The 21,198-nt window shown below is 38.0% G+C and overlaps 1 protein-coding gene across 2 annotated transcripts in view; it reads left to right on the forward strand.

Moving 5' to 3' along the window:
- Nucleotides 1-21,198, forward strand: part of EPSTI1 (epithelial stromal interaction 1) — a 98,130-nt gene that overhangs the window by 53,018 nt on the left and 23,914 nt on the right. The window contains exons 7-8 of one of the 2 annotated variants that reach the window (XM_003934378.4): nucleotides 4,480-4,573; nucleotides 14,044-14,127. In XM_003934378.4, coding sequence (XP_003934427.1) covers nucleotides 4,480-4,573; nucleotides 14,044-14,127 — 178 coding nt within the window. The remainder of the gene's footprint in view (nucleotides 1-4,479; nucleotides 4,574-14,043; nucleotides 14,128-21,198) is intronic. The other variant, XM_010344928.3, reaches the window with a different exon arrangement.

A 21,198-nucleotide genomic window follows, 5' to 3' on the forward strand; every position in this document is an offset into this window, starting at 1 on the left:
GGAGTCAGGTTGAAAGAGGTGTTAAGTAGGACCTTCACTTTTTTCTTTATATTTTTCACTATTTTCTATTATCTTCTGACTTGTATTTATGTATTACTTTTGCAATTAAAAATTAAATCATTGAAGACCAGATAAATGAGGGGAAAGAATTCCTTAAGGTATATGCAGTAGTATGATTACTCTGATCAAGTACAAAGTTCTCCCAGCATTACTACTCACTTGCATGTTTTGTTTTGTAAATCTTATTCTTGTGATCTCTTAAATGGGTTTTGTGTATTCCAGTAGATGTTCTCTCACTCTCTTACTTATGTAGGCTCTGTGAGTGCTTATAGGTACGTGACTGTCATTTGCTCATACCCAGTTATGTGAAACGGACTCAAGCAAAATAATACTTCTTTAGGTTGTCCTACAACCCATATTGCTAAGCACATGGCAGAGACTCAGGAAATATTTGCTGCCTGCATGAATGCATGCATGCATGTATGAATGATTACTTAAACCACATGGTGGCAAAGTTAAGGTTTGTGATGCTATTGCAAAGTACACATAGAATGCATTATTAGATTGTACTTATACCGACAGTGCCTAAGACACACTGAGGTTTTATTTCCAAATGTGTTATATAACATGAATTATTCATAAGTCAGAATCATGTAGACCTAAGATAATTATGCATATTGAATATCCATCTGTACGACTGTAGTAGTTCTTAACATCACCAGGGGTGCTTTTAAGAAACGCAGATTCCCAGATCCCACTCCAGACGTGCTCAATTAGAGTCAAAGGCTTGAGTCCAATAATTTCTAGGCAGTACCACAGATGATTCTCATGTAGCCAGCCCCACGCTGGTCTTCCCACTGGCATTCTGGAAACTATTGTTCTATGAAATCAGGAATGGTATCTGCCAACTGCCAAGTCTTTTCCTAGTGAACACCACCATAGTCTGTGTTTTTTTTTTTTTCCTTTTTATTTGAGAAACATTTCAAGCACACAAATAATATGTATCAACCACTAAGGTCACATTAAGATTTTACTTATATTTAGTTAATTAAAAAAGTAAATATTACAGAGACAGCTAGTTATCCCTTCGCTCTTGTCCCTTCCTCCTCTTTCCTTAGCTGTAACCACTGTCTTGGTATGTAACCTTTGTGCTTTAGCCAAAAACTACCAGGAACATACCTGTAGTTGGACAAGTTTGGTTTATTACTCATTGCACCAAAGGAAAATACATACCATGGAGAATGGTGAGTTATCTCCATTTTCACGAATATTCTCCAATATTGTTCCTGAAGAATGCAGTCTTACAGTAGCATTTTATTTTGATTTCTACTATACCCCGCTCTCAACCTAACCCTCTGTTATACCTAGGACAAAGTGTTAGGTAGAACAAAGTGAGAAGTTGTTAGAAAGACCCTACTACATGGTTTGTGTTTTGGTTGGGTAATACTGGGGAGGGCCTGTGGAAGCAGGGAGTTGTTCTGGATTGGGAGCCATCAGAATGTGGGGATGATTTTATGATTGGGTATTTCAATAAATCTTACCTATGGGAAGGACCAAGTGACTATGAAGCTGTAATTAGTAAAGAAGTTAGCAGTCATTCACTTAGAGGAGATGATGTTTGTTAATTTGTGGATTGCATGATGACCTTGTGTGAAGTGGCTATGCTGTGTGACTATTTACATCTGACGGTGGAACAAGGCTTAACTTCAGTGTTGGATCAGATCAGTGTATAATAACACTGAGGTTTAGATGTGAGTCTCAAGTCAATTCCTGGATTCCAGGAGTTGCTCTTCTTCTCAGCTGGCAAGTGTTTGTAATTTTACTACATATAAGTGAATTCGCAAAAGCATAGACTGCTTCTGAAAATATCATTGTATCATAATTTAAAAGGCAGCCTCCTCCACTCAGGTATTTAGGAACTAAAACTAATAGAGACACTACCACCTTCAATGCACAACTTCCAGCATTCCCAGAGGGCTGTCTGTGTTCCAGCCAGGAGAACAATGGACGGAGGCACATGTGTGGGAATTTTCTAATAAGTTAGTACTGGATGTCGTATTCCTCACCTCTCACATTCCCTTGGTCAAGACTCAATCATATAGCCAGCCTTAGCTGCAAGGGAGGCTAGGAAATGTAGTCAAATTGTGCGGCCAGAAGAGGAGAATGTCAATTTTTCATGACCATTTAGCAGTTTCTGCTACAATGTGTTCTGTTGAGGCAAGATTTTCCCGAAGAAACCTTTCAGGATATGCCATAGAAATCAACGTAAGAATGAGCAGGAGGGGTCCTTAAATATCCTAAGTTGGACATAAGTAAATTTTATCTTCTTCTATGGAGAATAAAGGAAGAAATTCTTTATGCTTGGATCAGAGTGACAAAAAGAAGAAAACCACCCCTCTCCAACAGGCAGTAGAGTCACAGTAGTGATAATACCACGAAACCCCAAGGGCAAGGTGATCATAGTACTAGAGTCCAGGGTTCTTAGTCCAGTTGGACTTCCCACAAGGACATTTTCCTTTGTTTGCCCCTCACGCAGGTTCTATATCTTATTTTTGTTAACTATAACCACTGTTACCTTCAGTGGTCCCACTTCCATTCAGTCAATATATGGAAATTTTATTATATCCCAGGGACTAATGCTAATAGTAGAAAAATACCAGTTAGTGTAGTAACGTGGGACTTCCTTTGTATAGCTGATCACTTGGCGGTAATCCACATTTTCTGTAGGCCCCTACCTGTATTCCTCTGGCAGTCCTGTGACTGTCACTCTGCTCTATATCCTGCAGCATGAGTGGGGCAGTGATAATTGGCACAAGGGCCATGGCTATGCAGGCAGCTTTGTGCTTGGCATTGGCAGGTAAGAGGAGGCTGTCAGTAAACTGAGGGGCTGCCTGTCAACTTGGTCTGAAGTTTCTTCCTTGCTTATCACAGTGTTTCTTTTTCACTGCTTTCTGCTACAGTCTGCACTCAGTTTAGGATATTCGGAGATCTCACCCAAACTTCAGGCATCACTCTTCTTTTTATACTCTTGACTGATGACTTCATAAAGCCCCAGGCGGTGGGGCAGCTTCCAGGCCCTGTGACTTTATTAGTTTCCTTGTTTATTCTGGGCAAGATAAGTAACCCAAGACAAATGGAAAGGCTGCTCATCTTAACTGCTGAATGTTTCTCAGGGTTATGGACGTTGCTTCACTTTTATTTCTTCCTTCCTCAGATCAAGCTTCTGACCTTTTTTCAAATGCCATGTTCTACCTAAGTAATTATGTGAAGTGATGTTGGTGCCTGTTTAATTTCTAATTCCTTGTTTTCTCCCCACACTGGATACCATTTGTTCTTACCGGATACTTTGTGTTTCCTTTGATGCCCATGTCCTAAGGACTTGATGAATCCGATCTTAGCATTGGGCTTCAAATAGTAGGTGGAAGCAGAGGGCTAGCAGGAGAAGGGAGGGAGATGGGAGCAGGCTGCATGAGTCTGCTGTAATATAAGTCAGTGCTCAATGAGGTATGTGGCTGCAAATGTGCAATGAAGAGGTAAAAAATCCCACAAATTACATGAGAAAAGGACAAAGGGGTAGGAATTAATCAAGGGTAGGGAGAACAGGCCAGGCACTGAGGTAAGGACTAGGCAACAATTTCAGTGTTCTATGCTTGGCATAAGTGAGAGGAGAAATTGGGCTGATGGTTTGGATTTTTAATATAAAACAGAATTTCTTATTTAGACCGAGGACATTTTTAGGTCAATTTTTTTTTTCAGATCTAAAAGAAGATATTAGAAATGCAGTCCAGAATCAGCAGCACTTTTTAACTTCTATGGAGGGTTTAGTGCCTCTCTGAAATAAAATGCAAAGGAGTGTGTGTGTGTGTGTGTGTGTGTGTGTGTGTGTGTCTGTTGACAGATGGTCCACTTTTGCTTTCAGTGTCCCAAAGGGCTCTGTGATCCATAAATGGAAAAGAGTTACTGGATTTGAGGGTCTGTGTATCCCGATAGCAGTCAAAGCCAGGAGGGAGATGAGATGACTTGGAGAAAGACCCCCAGAGGGTAAAGGGCTTCATGCAAAACTGGTGTGAAGCAGAATGTTGTAGGCCGTTAACATTCCACAGCCCTACCCTGAAGTCTGAATGTTAAACATGAAATGTTCAGATAGAAAATTAGGGCCTCATGCTGTGGAATGTGCTCTGAGAGAGCATTTGAATTTATGTCAGTAACACAAAGTGGAAAAAATGAAGTCATAGGTTCACATTTCACAAACCTAGTTTTATATTTTTGAAATACTGTTTTTGAAGAATGCAGTCTTGCAATAGTATTTTGTTTTGATTTCTACTATACCTTGTTCTCAACCTAACCTTCTGTTCTACCTTGGACGATTTTAGTCATCACCCAAGTAAGTCTACGTTTATTTATTGTATCCAAAGGAACAATAAATAATTATATTTGTATTTTTGTGAAGGCACTAATACTCGTTTGTGTTCCTGGTAGCAAAACTGCTGAGTTCTTGAGCAAACTGAACACAGAATCTCCAGGCAGAAGTGCCTGTCAAAGTGCTGTTTGTGGCCCACAATCCTCAACATGGGTAAGTGAAATGCTGTGCAGGGTGCTACCTGGCACCTTTTAAAGAGGTACTTAGTGACTGAAGATTAGGGGTATAGAGTGACTTGTATATCATAGAATGCTGGAACTGAAGACAGATGACCTGGTCTGAAATTTTGACCTCAATGTTGCCTGAGCTATAAAATAATGCTTATATTATTTTATGGCACCTGAACTAAAACAGCCTCAGAGAAGTCCTTGCTCTCACCCAATCATCCATTTTCCCACCCACCCACCCATCCATCTATCCATCCATCATCCATCCTTCTATCCAACTGTCCATCCATCCATTCTTCAAATTCATAGGTCTATATAAGGCCTACTGAGTGCCTACAGTTTCTACCCAATGAAACTTAGTAAAGGAGAACACCAATGGTTTTAAAGCAAACCGCCGAGTGTAGAGCATATCATGATAAGAAAGCACTACTGCCTTATCAAGAAGCATCTAAGTCAGACCATGTATGTTAGATGCTTCCTGGGAAATAACACCTGAGCAGAAGCTTAAACTATGAATCAGTAAAGTGATGAGTCCTTCCAGATATCAGAATTAATAAAGACTCAGAGAGCAAGAATTAAGGTATACAGGCAAGAAATTAGCATGGCTTGTGTTGTGGAAGAAGAGTTATGTAGCTGCAGTGCAGAAAAGTGAGCTGGAAGATTGTAGAAGTGAGCAGGAATCATGAGGACCATTTCTCAGTGGTGTTCTGTCTGGAAATTCAGGTGGGACAGTTCATTATGTGAGTTGTCTTGAGTACTGCAGACACTGGGCATGAAGTGCTAGTAGCACCATTCAGACACTGAGACATCTAGAAATGCCCCACACGGTGCTTACCAGTGGGACATGTAGAAATGTCCCACCTACTGCGTGCCAATGGTGCTCTGGGTAGAAAACCACTGCAGAAATTGTATGCCACATTGGAAAACCTGAACCTCATCCTGTGAGTACTGAAAGTATTGAACATTTTTAAACAGGGAAGGCTTAAGGTTAGATTTGGGTTTTCATTCTGGATCACGTTGGTAACATTGCGAAGGAGGGATCTAAGGGAACAGAGAAGCAGAGAGGCCCCTGAGGCTTTTGAATCCATCTGGGTGAAGAATGATGAAGACTTCAGCTAGCACAGCAGGGGAGAGGATGGAGAAGAGAGGGCAGGTCAGAAAACTGCCTGGAAGGTGAAAGCAGCAGGGCTTGGTTACTGAGTGGTTAATTGGGGACAAGAAAGTAAGTGTAATTAAGGATAATTCTGGGAAAGGATTGTTGCTGAAAGAAAAGATGAGTGTATGTTTCTTAAAGTCTCAGGTTTCTCAGGGTTTGGGCAGCTAAATAAGTTGTTAAAGAACCCTCATCTTCATCTTCCCTTACCCCTTTCTCAGTAGAGATCATGTTTTTAAGTGTCAGGAAGATATTATGACATTCCTTAGGAAAAGGTCATTATACTCTTACTTATAAACCTTTAGTTGTTTCCTTTTTTTTTTTTTTTTTTTTTTTTTTTTTTGCTGCTTCTAATGTAATGTTCTAAAGTGTAAATTCAGCAGTTTTGGCCCCACAAGTTATATTAACGTTAATCCATCATCTCTCTTCCCTCACTGCAGGGCTCTGGGGGAAACAGTTGAAAAGCTGTAGGTAGCAGAGTTAAATCATGTGTAGATGACAGCCCTATACACCTGTCTGGATATCCTTGTGCCTGTCAGGGAGGGAGAGGGAGAACAGGAGTTGGATAGCTTTAACCACTGGGTTTTCGCCTACTGGGCTGGTCTTCCTTTCTGTTTGAGGGCCCCCTGAGTCCTTGATGTGTAACGCCTGCAGAACTGTGTGTGCTGCTCCATTGATTTTGGCTCATTTCTTCAGTTTAACAAGATCATCCTGAATTTTAATATTGTCATCCAAAGCATTAGCAATGTCTCCCAGAGCTGCATTTTCTGTGGATTGATTAGTGCATTAATCATAGGATCCTCAGAGGTATTAACAGAAAATATGGAGCAGGATTGGACCCAGGATGGTTCCTTATAAACTGCACACAATAGCTGCTCCCATTTTGACCCCAAACTATTAATAAGTTTTCGGTGTTCAATATATTTAACTGACTTTTTACCCATATTATACTCCTCTCATTCTTTCTAATCCATATGCATAGAATTCTTCTGAGGATGCTTTGCAGAACAATTTCTAATGCTTTAGGAAAATCAAATATGTACATTGCACTTCTGTGAAGAACATTTCTGTGTAAAAGGAGGACACCTGCAGTTTATTTTAGCTATGGTCAAATTATAGAATGTGAACACTATGTGATTACTATCTATATGGGGTCTGATGAGTTGGAAGAATTTATATTTGTTTTTTTTAATACTGTAATTTTACTACCTAATGTAACTTTTCTGAGAAGACTTTTTCTATTGTACTTTTCTCCTTTAAAGGTGGATCTGCCATTGGCAGATGGGGATTTAATAAATACTAGAAAATTATGTCAATGTAAAAGATTACAAGAAAAATCCTTTAGTGGTTACAAGAAAATTCCTTTTGGCTTAGGACTTCAGACAAGAGATATTTACAGGGTTCACTTTTGCATGTGGATTAATATAGTTCTTTGTATAGTGTGCGTAGGCAGAAGTACCAGCATCATTATACCTTCCTCAGTGATCTTCACTGCATATTTCTAGTTAAATAATAAATGACTTCTAGTCTCTGTTTTGCTGCCCTCATGTTTTTTTTAATTGGACAGGGTTTCACTCTGTCACCCAGGCTTGTGTGCAGTAGCGTTATCTTGGCTCACTACAACCTCCACCTCCCAGGCTCAAGCTACCCTGCCACCTCAGCCTCCTGAGTAGCTGGGATCACATGCATGTACTCCTATGCCCAGCTAACTTTTGTAGTTTTTGTAGAGACAGGGTTTTTCCACATTGCCCAGGGTGATCTCAAACTCCTGGGCTGAAATGATCCACCCACCTCGGCCTCCCAAAGTGCTGGGATTACAGGAGTGAGCCCCTGCACCCAGCCTTATGCCCCGACTTCCTTAACAAAGAATAACAATAACAAAAAAATCTTATCCTGGTGTTTCACTGCCCCAAATCATTCAGTGGTCCCTCATGTCTTCAAGGATAAAAACAAAATGTCTTAGCTTAGGCATAAAGCCCTTTCGTCTCTCTGCCCCTTCCTCTTTCCCTCAGTTTTAGGTTCTGTTTCTTTCTTTAGAATTGCCCCTCTCTAGTCCTCTAGGGTCTGGAGGACTGCCCCCGGGGCTAAATCTTTTCTTCTGCAAAGAGGTAAGGAGAAGCAAAGCTTTTGAAAGTAGGAGCAAAGATTTAGATGCAGACCAATCTCAGGCTCCACTGCAGACCTCCTGAATCAGAGCTTGCATTTAATACAATCCATGGGAGATGTGTGTGTATGTTAATGTCTGAGGGGCCAAGCTCTGCAGCTCATGCTTCTCCAGCCTCTCTTACACTACTGTGAGCGCTCAGGTTGGTTACTGTAATTTTTATCTACGTGTTACATGCTCACTCATTAAGAAGCAGAATAAAACCTTCATTCAGTGAATATGTGTCCCTTTGTGGCACTTGAATCCCACTTCCACCTTGCTGCTGTAACAAATTACCAACAACATAGTGTCCTAATACAACAAAACGTATTCTTTTACATTTCTGGAGGTCAGAAATAAAAAAACGAGTTTTAAAATGCTAAAATCAGGGTAGCAACAGGAATGTTTCCTACTGGAGGTTCCAGGGGGCATCTGTCCCCTGTCCCCCCAAACCCTTGGCACATGGCCGCATTGGTCCAATTTAGCTTCCATCTCTCCCCACCTTCTGTACCCTCTCTGACCTTCTTGCCTTCCTCTTATAATGACCTTTTTGATTACAGTGGGTCCACCTGAACCATTCAGGCTAATCTTTCTACTTCAAGATCCTTAATCTGCAAAGTCCCTTTGTCATATAAAGAAACATTGAGATTTCAGGGATTAGGACATCTTTAGGGGGTCATTAAGGTGCTGGGGACTCCACTACCTCTTTATTTTCTTAACAGCTCTGAATATCTGTTAGTATGTGTTGCTCTCTCTTGACGAATCAGTTTTAGACCTTATTAACTCATTTCTTCCTCTCATTCTTATAATTATTCAGTAATTTGAGTTTCCCTATTATGACTATATAAATATTTCTTCACTGCTAAGCCAGTTGGTGTACTCTGGTTACATCTTCCTGTACATCTTTTTAAACATATTTTAGCATTTTCTTAGTTTCTTTTGAACGTTTGACTGTCTTCTGACAGCTTTTGTGACTGTTCTACAAAATGCCTCTTGATGCAAATTTCTAAACGGTTTTCCATTTTATGCCCATCAGATAACTTGTCAATTTTGTTTTTTCTTTTCTCTTCCTCCTGGATCCCTCTTTCCTCCTGCTTTAAGCTGTCCTGGGTTTTTGTAGGCCTGCTGCACAGCTGTTGTTTTGGGATTCTCCTTTAACCCAATGGTTCTCAGCCTCCACTGCACGCTAGATTCACCTAGGAGCTTTAAAAATCATGGACCTCCAGCGAGCCTGCTGTATTGTGGCCTGGGCTTCAGGGTTTTAAAAAGCTCCCTAGGTGATTCTAATGTTCAGCCAAGGTTGAGGATCACTGTTTTAAAGTCATCCTGGGAATTGCTTTTATTGCTTTCCTATGTTGGGTTCTCTGATTTCTGGGTCTCATTTTTTGCATTTTTTTTTTCTTTTTTTGCTTTATTTCTTTGTTTTGGTGAAGTATATTACTTAGTAGCTTCCGAAGAGAAGACATATGGAAGGTAAATACATTCAGGTTCTTTCATGTCTGAAACTATCTTTATTCTGCTCTCATACTTTGGTTGCGTTTTTACTGCTGATTGTTCTAAATTGGAAATATTTTTCCTGCAGAATTTTGAGGCATTGCTTTTCTAACTTTGAATATTGGTTCCTGAGAAATCCAAGGCCATGTGAATTTCAGGCCTTATATGAGGACTTTTCTCTACTTCCTCTGAAAATACTTTAATATCATCTTTTCTTTTCCTGGTATTCTGTAATGATGTGATTTAGTGTGAAAGTCTTTTTTAAATTCATTTTCAATCTGGAAATTCATCTCTAGTTCTAGATTATTTTCTTGTGTTATTTCTTTGATTTATTTCCCTTCATTTTCTCTTTATGGAATTTCTATTATTCAAATTGTAGACCTCCTGGATTTATCTTCTAACTTTAGAGAGTTTCTCCTGTAATTTATCTTTGACTACGTTTTTTCCTATGTTTTGGCATATTTTCTTGACTTTATCGTCTAAATATTTTACTGATTTGGGTTTTTTGGGGAGGGAAGGGTGGGAGATTTTTTTAAAAAATTCTCCAAACTCCTTTTCTTTGTTACTTTTAAAATATATGTCACTTTATAGTTCTCAGAAGAAACAGTACAGGAAGCAGAAGAAAACTTCAAAGAGAGGGCCTCAGAGGTTTACTGGTCAGTATGCAGGACGTTATAAAGTCATTTCATTCTCAGCCTGGCTGAGAATGCTACTGTCTTTACATGTGTGCCCAGTTTAATTTATCTAGAAAATACACTTTTCTTTTTTCTTTTTTTTTGTATTTTTAGTGGAGACGGGGTTTCACCATGTTGACCAGGATGGTCTTGATCTCTTGACCTTGTGATCCACCTGCCTCGGCCTCCCAAAGTGCTGGGATTACAGGCTTGAGCCACCGTGCCCGGCGAAAATACACCGTGTGTGGGTGAATTAGCACCTGCATTTTCAAGATGGGAGCAGGTATATGGTGGTGAAGGGCTTCATTTGTCATTCAACTAAAATACACTTTTATTTATCCTCCCCCAAAGCTATGCTTATAATGTACTCATTCAATTAACAGTCCTTAGGCCTCCTCTGTGCAAGCCCTGTGTCAGGACACTATATGAAACTTCCTAGTAATTCCTTTCTTTTTACCTGCCTGTTACCCATCTGTCTTCCCCAGTAGCTGGTGCATCCATTTCTTGGGGCCTCATGTTGCTCTGTGGAAAGAACTGGCTCCCCATGGGTGTCCTCTAGCCCCTTCCAGCAAGTCTTCAAGTTTGCTCTTTCCTGTCTAAGTCATTTACTGTTTCTTTACCTACTTTGCCTTCATAGATATTCCTCTGTGAATATGGATCTCTTGGTTTTTGAAGACAGAGCTTGTGTGTATTTCATTTTCTCCTCTGTTTAGGGTAATTTCGGGGAGAATGGAACAGGAACATTTTTACTCCACCATCTGGAAAGGAGAACTTAATGCTTGTCTTGGGTTCAGACTAACACCTCTCAAAATTTACATGGAAGCCCTAACCCCTAGCCCCTCAGAATGCGACCTTATTCAGAGGTAGCATCTTTACAGAGGAAATACGTTAAAATGAGGCTCCTGGAGTGGGTTCACATCCATTACGAAAGGTGTCCTTATACAAAGGGGAAATCGGGACACAGAAGCATGCATACAGGGAAGATGACGTGAAAAGATGTATGATGAAGATGGAGTCTGCAGGCCCAAAAGAGAAGCCTGGAATAGATATTTCTCTCATGGCCCTCAGAAGGAACCAACCGTGAGGACCCCTCGATTTTGGACTTCAAGCCTCCAGAACTATAAGATAGTAAATTTCTGTTATTTAAGCCACCAGTATCATAATACTTTGTTATGGAAGCCCTAGCAAACTCATGCACTGCTGTTTTCCATTTGCCCATATGACGCTCTTCTCCCTGTGTAGTCTGACTCCTACTCACTCTTTGAAATGTAACTTAGTCTTAATTGATTTGGAAAGTGTCCTTGATCCAGTTTAATTGAATATTCTTCTTTATGGGTTCCTCTATTATAACACCTATCATGCTGTACTATAATCATTAATCTTCTAGTTTGACTTTCACACTAAGCTATAAATGCTTGAGGTCTGGAATCGTGTCCTGACACAGGGCTTGCACAGAGAAGGCTTAAAGACTGTTAACTGAATGAATATATTATAAGCATAGCTTTGGGGGAGGATAAATAAAAGCGTATTTTAGTTGAATCACAAAAATGTAACAATATTGTATTAAATGAATATTTCAGTGTTAGAAAAATTGCGTGAATACAGTGACTTAGAAATTTCTAGTGTTTAGATCTAAGAAAATAGTGATCATTTTTTCCCTGTCTATTATTTTTGAACAGAAACTTCCTGTTCTGCCTAGGGATCACAGCTGGGTAAGAAAGCATTAGGATTGCACGTAACTTTGAACTTTTCATAAGTTCAGATGCCACGTGACTTCCCAGTTTCTGTGGCCTATTTTATGGCACCTTATTGAATAACAAGGTGTTTAATAACCACTTTTTTCTAGTCAAAAACTAAGACCTGTATTCTGATAAAAGAACAACAAAATGACAAGTTTAAACAGAGAATATTCAAATAGAATTTAGATACTTCATTCAAGTTGTAACTGAATTCAAGTTGCTTTAACTAAATATTTTATTCTGCCTTTTAATATCTTGACTAGAAGCTGCCTGCCTGCCTTCCTTTCCCTCCCTTCCCTTCTCTCCCTCCACTCCCTCCCCTCCCCTCCGCTCTCCTCACCTCTCCTCCCCTTCCCTTCCTTCCCCCCTTCCTCCCTAGGTCTTATATGGAATATTTGTGATAAAGACAAACCTTCTCTAATATAAAAAGAAGTTGGAAGTTGTGGCCGGGCGCGGTGGCTCAAGCCTGTAATCCCAGCATTTTGGGAGGCCGAGGCGGGTGGATCACGAGGTCAAGAGATCGAGACCATCCTGGTCAACATGGTGAAACCCTGTCTCTACTAAAAAATACAAAAAATTAGCTGGGCATGGTGGTGCGTGCCTGTAATCCCAGCTACTCAGGAGGCTGTGGCAGGAGAATTGCCTGAACCCAGGAGGCAGAGGTTGCGGTGAGCTGAGATCGTGCCATTGCACTCCAGCCTGGGTAACAAGAGCGAAACTCTGTCTCAAAAAAAAAAAAAAAAAAAAAAGTTGTTAGAGAATCACTCTTCCCCTTCTGTCTTATCACTGTCCCCTTGAGTTTAGGGTGCAAATAAGAGAAAGTCATAGGATGTATGCTTAGCCCAGTGCAGCAGGGTTTGGATAAACAAGAGCTTTCTGAACACATGAAGCTCCAGTTTTCCAATTGGCACTGCCATAGATGATACCATTTTGAAACCGTCTCTGTTTTTCTGGAAAGTAGTTCTTATTATTTGATGGTATATGGGTTTTTATAGTGACAGAATGGGAGAATAAACTAAAAAGAGCTGAGAAAAATTGTATAAAAGTTCATATAGGTTGGGAAAAGGGGGAACCACCTTATATGAACTTTATGGATTATTAGTCCTGAGAACTAGGTCTGAAATATGTAACCTGCTGCCATGATGGTGCTGTAATTTCCTAAGTATTAGCTCTTTGCCTTACAGAAGCTGGGGCTGCCAATCAGTGTGAAGCAGAGAAAGCATATGACAAATAAACAGAACACTTGAAATGCCATAAATTTCAGAACACATGGTCACTATGCCAGGGTGTGGAACTCTGGTATGGTGGGTCAGAGAGACTGAAGGGCATTCTCCCACATGGTGGTTCTCCAAAGGCTTTGTTGTCATATGTTCCTGAACAGGCTTTGTTTTCCTTTTCAGAAATAGAAATGCGCTTCATACAGATTAGGGATGCAAGCACTTAGAAAGGATGCAGCAAATCACACTGCCATGTGTGTACCTATGCAACAATCTTGCATGTTCTTCACATGTACCCCAAAACTTAAAATGCAATAAAAAAAAAAGAAAGTATGCATCCTTGAAATTATATGGTATCAACTACTACTTGACAGGCTGCTTAATCAGATATCATTAATGGGCTAGCCATGCCAGTGCTTCTACAGACAATGCCACCATTGCTTGTCTTTAATACTGACTGATCAGCTAGTTGAAACATTCTTGAAAATGTCCTAAACTTCCCACTGGAAGGAATAAACTGTTGATTATCTCCGAGGGGATTTTTTTTTTTCATTGCACTTTAGGTTCTGGGGTACATGTGCAGATCATGCAGGAAGGTTGCACAGGTACATACATGGCAAGGTGGTTTACCACCTTCATCCCCCTATCACCTGTATCTAGTGTTTCTCCCCACATTATCCCTCCCCATCCTCCCCACTCCCCGCTGTCCCTCCCCTAGCCATCCCCAGCTGACCACAGTGTGTGATGCTCCCCAAGGGGTATTTTTAAAGCTTAATTAAACATTTAGATTATCCTTTCTAATGTGCAGGGTGATTGTGCTTACACTAGTTTTCTTTTTATATATCCCAAGGGACATATTCAGATATATGCATAAATCACTCAATAACCAAGTGTGTATGGAGATCTTACTATATGCTCAGTACAGAAGTTAAGTTATTAGCACCAGGCCTGTGGTAGGCAGCTTGGTGTACTGTGGTGATACTTTATCCTATCAAGTTTTTGGCTTTTTTTTTTTTCCCTCTCTGTTCCTTTACAGGACAGAAGCTGGGCTTATAGAGATTCTCTAAGGGCGGAAGAAAACAGAAAATTACAAAGGATGAAGGATGAACAACATCAAAAGGTACTTACAAGCCCCTGCTAGTTATTGCTAATTGTTTACTTGAGGTACTAGATAATTTTGAAGAATTTATGAACAGAAATATTTAGATAAACGAAAATCCTGAAAACAAGAATACAAACATTGAAAATAAAAAATGCATTTCGGGATGTGTTTTAAGAGTATGGTGGTGGCTCCTTCTGGTCAAAACTTTCATGGAACCTAGCCTCATGGAGGCTACAGTGGATCTGCCATACTTGGTGGTGGTAGGTTGTAAAGAAGATGTTAGAGCCCTGGTGAACTTCTCATCTGCAAAACAAAATACCACCACCGCTATTTTTAAACCAAAGATACATGAAATTAGAGATGGTGTCCAGAGAATGCGATAATGCATAAGAAAGTAGGCATCCAAAGTTATGAAACTGGCATAAACATTCACTAAAAATAGTTATACACATAGGGTAAAACAGTTACGCTACACAGGTATACAAATATATGAGGCATTCCATATATTTTGAGCAATGGAAATCAGTGAAATGAATTCAGCATATTCTAAGAAAAGTGCTTAAAGAATAATCTTCATTACAATATGAAATTTCTGGTATGGTAACTGAAAATACTCAATGGGATATTTGATGGTCACACCTGCTTTTAATAAATAGGGTAGAAGCTCTCAGCATGAGATGAGAATGATGAGAAAGACCCATCGTTAACTCTGAAGTGCCGCTTGATTTCAGATCCTTTAAACAAAAAAAAAGGGAGTGGGGTGGGACTCCAACTAGCTAAATAATTTATCTTTCCCATCATTCTTATTTTCCAACTTTTCCTCTTGCCATGCTAGTGGTTGACAAATCCTGTCACTATTTCTTATAGAACATTTATCAAATCTATGTCTTCAATTATATAATTAACTAGAATTCTAACTCCCATTTTGATTTCACTGATTTGGTTTAATTATTTTTTTTGTCTTTCTCCAACAAGGTAATTTATTACAGCAATTGTGTGTAAAAATTCCATTGAAAAATGGACTGTTTGTACTCATTGCTGTTGCTATAATTTGACCTTTTTGAGTGCTACCTTCTTCCCAACAGTGTGGAACCCCTTTCTCATTCACAGTTTCACCTGGCATATGGTATAAATGTGTCAGCAGGCTGTTTTAATGACACCATAGGTAGTCATTAAATCCTTGAAAGAAATTATGTGAGTTGTAAACTTACTTATTTAGTTCCTGTGTAGGCAAAGATGAACCATGAAACATTTTTATCCCAGTGTTTTTTTTTTTTCAATAAAAATCTTTTTGTTTTGAGAGAGTTCTAATCTTGAAATCTACACTTAAATAGCAATGTTATGGTAAGATTGTAGTAGTTAACAAGTAGAAGCTAAATCTGGTACATATTCATGTTGTACATTTTAATGATATCTGCCAAATGACATAAAAATGTTCATCTGTTTCTATGAGCTTTTAACTTAACATAAAATTGTGAAGTACTTAGCATACTGTGGTGAATGCTGCAAAGTCAGTTGTAGATATGATTTATTTTTAAATAACTTCTAGTGGATTTTAAAGTGTTTTTAAAAGTTTGGTATATGTATTTGAAACATAAAAGTATTAAAAGTAGAACTTCTGACAAAGCGAATGCTTAACAAAGTAGAATACTAGATCTAGGATTTAATTTTTAGGTTGAGCAGTTATTTTAAATAGTGAAAATTAAAGTTTTTATTTCTTAATCTTGTTTTTATTCTAGACATAGATAAATTGATATATACATATTTTCTGGTTATTGATTGAACATATTTTTATTATATATCTTTTTACGTAAATTACTTCCTTTTACTTATTGTAGCTTTCAAGAAAATGAATAGCTTTAATATATAAATAATTCCATCCTTAGGGATTTCAGTAACTGTAGACTACACAAGGACATTTATCCATCTATTCTACCTTATTTTTACTTCTCTCTTTTTTGCCTGATGTGTTGTTGTGGGCAAATGTCCATTGAAGGCATTTCTTTATTTGTAGATCCTTTTATTCCTTATCACTTAAATGATTTACCTTAGGAAAACTGGAGGATCATGTTTATGGTAAAAAGAAAACACAATACATTTCTATCATTGCATCCAGTTATGTGCTTGTTTATTCCATTCATTCAACAAATACTTATTGGCTACCTGTATGGAATAATTCTTAGTTAAATAATCTAGGTTAAGTTTAGGTGACAGCACGTAAGGTTTGTTCTATGTGTCTCTCTGACTTTCACATTTTTACTCTTGGCTCTGGGGACAAAAAAAAGCCTCCTCAAGTTTAAACTCTAGATATTGTACATGTGATTCACTTCCTTCTTCTAGAAATTTAATTCCTCTTTTTTCTATACCTTTAATGCATTCTTCTCCATTGGATACTTTTTTTTGTCAGAAATATGCCATAGTTGGTGCCAGTGGGTCATGAAGATTATAGAGCACATGTGAACTTCTCATCTCCTCTTACCATTCTAAAATCAACCAGCTAACCCCTTCCTTGATTTTGCTATCCTCAGAGATATTACATTTTCCGCTTCTACTAAATTTAAAAAAAGACAAAGGAGTCTTACTGTAACCACTTCTTTATTACCCACTTCATTCTTAATTCCTTATGATCTGGTTTATAGTCACAAATGCTGTGACTGAAATTGCTTTCTAAATGTAAAATCCTTTCTGAACATAAAGTTTAGTGGTCTTTTTATAATTCCTATCTTCTCCCTGAACTCTGTAACACTATCTAACACCACTTTAAAGCTTTCCTTTTTCTGGCCTTTTTAAAAAACTGTATTATTCTGGTTGATCTGTCTTAGAGTAATCTATCCCAGCATTCATTCATTCATTCTATTGGCAAACATATATGGACTTCCTATTCTATAACAAGCCTTGTGCAAGTTGCTATAATTAAGATCAGGATAGACAAGGTTGCAGCTGTCCTGAAGTTTACATATTACAGGAGAAGGCAGACAATTAAAAGGAGACAAATAAATACAATATTATACTTTTAAATTTTATAGTGATTCATCACTTTGTGGTAATCAGTTGAACTAATTATATTAGTCAGTTATTTCATTACTATAAAGAACTACTGGAGACTGGGTAATTTATAAAGAAAGGTTTAATTGGTTCACAGTTCTGCAGGCTGTACAGGAAGCATGGCTGGGGAGGCCTCAGAAAACTTACAATTGCAGTGGAAGGAGAAGGGGAAGCAAGCACATCTTCACATGGGCAACAGGAGAGAGCAAAGGGGGAAATGCTACACACTTTTCAATGACCAGATCTCCTGAGAATGCACTATCATGAGAAGAGCAAGGGGGAAATCTGCCCCCACGATCTAATCACCTTGCACTAGGTTCCTCCCCCAAAATTGGGCATTACAATTCAACATGAGATTTGGCTGGGGACACAGAGCCAAACCATAACACTAATGCTGCAAGGAAATAAATTATGTGTTATGACAATTTCAGGCTGGTTTATTAAATATTGTTGATTGCCTGCTCATCTATAGCTCTGATTTTTCTTCAACTGTCAGTCCTACTTTGCATGAACTATGTTTCAGAAAAGGCAGGTGCTACTCCAGCTCCAGGAATTCACTCCCAAAGTGGTCTAACTCTTCATGGGAATTCCATTCTCCTTGACTATGATTGGTTTCACTATGGACACATGACACAGTTTTGACCAATGAGACTAAGGAAGCCTATCTTTTAGGATAGATTTTATCAAAATGAAGTATACTGCTTTTCACATTTAATGATTTGTCAGCTCGATTTCTTTTTTGACTATTTTGTTTCATTCTAATAATCCTTCTACCAGTTTTTAAATTAGTATTTACATGACATTTCTTTAATCACTTACTTTTAACATCTCTGTGTCATGGTTTAAAGCAGATTTTGAGTAGAAAAAATGTCTTGTTTTTCTTTTACCCAGTTTCAGAATCTCTTTTAATGGGTAGATTTGATGTGTTCTCATTTATTATGATTACTAGCATATCTGCATGTATTTGTATTCTTACTACATAATTTATATTTTATTATGTTTTTTTTTTCTTTTTTTTTAACTGACACTGGATTTTCTGTTTCATCTATTCAGGTTTTTTTTTTCCCTTCTCTCCACTCCCCCTTCCTGTGCTATAAGAAATTTCACAATGTTTGTTTCTGTTTCTAATCTTGCCTAGCCTTTGGTTGTCTCTTTTAATCTGAAAATACATGTCTCTCTTCAGTTTTCCTTTTTTCTTCCTAATTTTTTTTTTTTTTTATGTATCTTTCCCCATTTTGTCTTTGCTCTCCATTTCTGGGACATCTATCCCAGAAAAGTCCAAATGAACTTTGGACATTTCAGATCTATTCTGTACATACCTTCATTTTCTTATACTTCTTATCTCTTTGACCTTTTTTATTGTATTCTGGAAGAAAGCTTTAGCTAGATCATCCTGCTCACTAAATTATTTCATGACTTCTCATTCTGCTTAGTTGGCATATATTGAGTTTGTTTATTTACCAAGATTGCTGGATTACTTTTTCATAGCAGTGTTCTGCTTTATAAGTGCAATATTCTTTCTCATCTCATCTTCTCATTTAATGTTTACGTGTTTGTAACTATACAAACATTAAAGTGTTTTAATCTTTATTTCCATTTTAATCTTTATCTCCCATGGAATTCTTTCTCAAATGTTTGATTATTCTTGTTTATCTCCTTATCTGTATTTGGGTACACTGCTCAATGAGGTATGTAGGAGTTTGTCTTCTGTGTTGGCAGCCTTCTGTTCTCCGATAGTCAGTAGGTACTTGGGACATTGCCCTGTTTCTCTGAGCCCAGCCATGCCTCTCCCGTTCACTGCTTACCTCTTGCTGCCTACTGTGCAGTGCAAGTGTGGGAAGGGAAAGAACCCACCACCAAGCTGCTCTCAGTGCAGTTTTCTAACTGATCATCTTAATGACTGTCTCAGTATTCTTTCTGGAGCTCTTTCAGAAGGAGGTGGACTGAGCTCCAATTTATCCTGCACATTGGTTTTCCCTTGTAATGTAACCTGTCTCCTTCTCCCTTTCAGAAATTTCTTAAAATATCTGATGAGCTGATTGCACTTACTGATTGTGCATGGTTATTGGTTTTATAGTGATTTAGAAGGTAATTTATTTTATAGACAAAATATATACAAGAATGAGTAAAATACTGAAAGTTAGAAAATAAACTGGTGACAGAAAAAATTACTATTGTAGAACACATACAAAATTATAGTGAGAGCCTTTTATAGGAAATTCATGTAAAGCTGTATTCATAGAAAATTATAACCTTTTAATCTATTCAGTACTAAAAAAAGAAACTAAATGAATTAAGCATCTAATCCAAGAACTTAGAACAAAAAAAACAAATGATCCTGAAGAAAGTAATTAAGATAAGAACAGAAATTAATAATAAAACTCTAAGAAACAGCTGTTATAAAAATCCAACAGCTTGTTCTTTGATAAGGTCAACAAATGAACACATCTTTGGTAAGTCTAATCAAGAAGAGATTAGTAAAAATGCAAATACACAGCATTAGAAATGAGGGACTGGAACCATAGATTTGGAAAAGATTAAAACTATGTTACTATAGACAGTGCTATGCTAATAAATTAAAAATATGGATTAAGTGAATGATTTTCTAGGAAAATATATAACTCTTAAGACTCACATAATTAAAATACATAAAGACAAATGAAAATGCAAGTGATTTCTAAAGTTTTCTGAGAATTAGTTCCCCCAAGAGGCTGAACTTGGATAATTTTAGGGGCAACTTCCTTCAAATTTTCAAGGAGCAGATTTTTTTCCCTATGCTTTGCAAATTATTTCAGAGAAAGAAAAAAGACAAAACATTTTAGAATTTTATTTCACTATCCCCATGATGTCACAATCTGATAAAGGAAGCATGCGCATGTGAACGTTCAGGTGTGTGCACATTCAGGTGTGTGCTCGTACACACACACACACACACACACACACACAGTCTCTCTCTCTCTCTCTGTCTCTCTCTCTCTCTCACAGATAGACCAATCTCATAAAGACAGAGATTCACATCTGAAAGAAAACTAGCTAATGAAATTTTTTCTTAAATAGCAATTTACCAAGGCAAAGTAGGATGTATTCCAGCAATGCAAAGATGACTAGTTACATATTAAAACCTTTTCTATCTTATCACTGCAAAAGGATAGGTCATGAGACAAGAATATTGGTTATCTCTTTAGTTACACAAAAATACACTGATAAATTTTAATCTCTACTATCAATTAGAAAACACCAGTGAAATAGAGACATGATTTTCTTAACATACATATAGTCTTCTAAACCAATAACCAACATTATTTTCAGTGGTAAAATACTAAAACTATGAACAACAACACAAGGATGTTTGTAACTCCTACCAAACTAGATGTTAGCTGGTATTATTCTGGAAATTCCAGCCTTGTGCTACTCAAAGTTATCTGATAGAAAACTTCTTTTTTTAACTAAAAAGAAAATCCCTGGTTTTACTGAATGGAACAAACTGGATATTTTTTAACCAACTTGATAAAACTGAAAATAAAGGAGCTTTTCTAATTATTGGAAGTAGGTTGTTATTTTTAGATGGGAGCAATTTGCCTGTGCAAACTAAGATAATCAACTGAAAAATGATGAGAACAAATGGAGTTTAGCAAAAGAGTTGGGCTGGGCGTGGCAGCGCAGGTCTGTAATCCCAGCACTTTGGGAGACTGAGGCAGGTGGATCACCTGAGGTCAGGAGTTCGAGACCAGCCTGGCTATCATGGTGAAACTCCATCTTTACTAAAAATTAGCCAGGCACGGTGGCAGGTACCTGTAATCCCAGCTACTCAGGAGGCTGAGGCATAAAAACCGCTTGAACTTGAGAGGCGGAGGTTGCAGTGAGCCAAAAAAAAAAAAGAATTGGTTACAAAATACATACAAGAATCAACAACTTTCTCAAATACAAGCAAAAATTAATTAGAAAATATATTATGGGACAAAAATATCTGATCAAAAAGCAACTATTAAATAGATGTTCAACAGCTAAAACAAAATTAAAAACTTTCCTGGAATCCACAAAAGT

This window comes from Saimiri boliviensis, chromosome 16 (assembly GCF_048565385.1).
Source record: "Saimiri boliviensis isolate mSaiBol1 chromosome 16, mSaiBol1.pri, whole genome shotgun sequence".
Taxonomy (NCBI): domain Eukaryota; kingdom Metazoa; phylum Chordata; class Mammalia; order Primates; family Cebidae; genus Saimiri; species Saimiri boliviensis.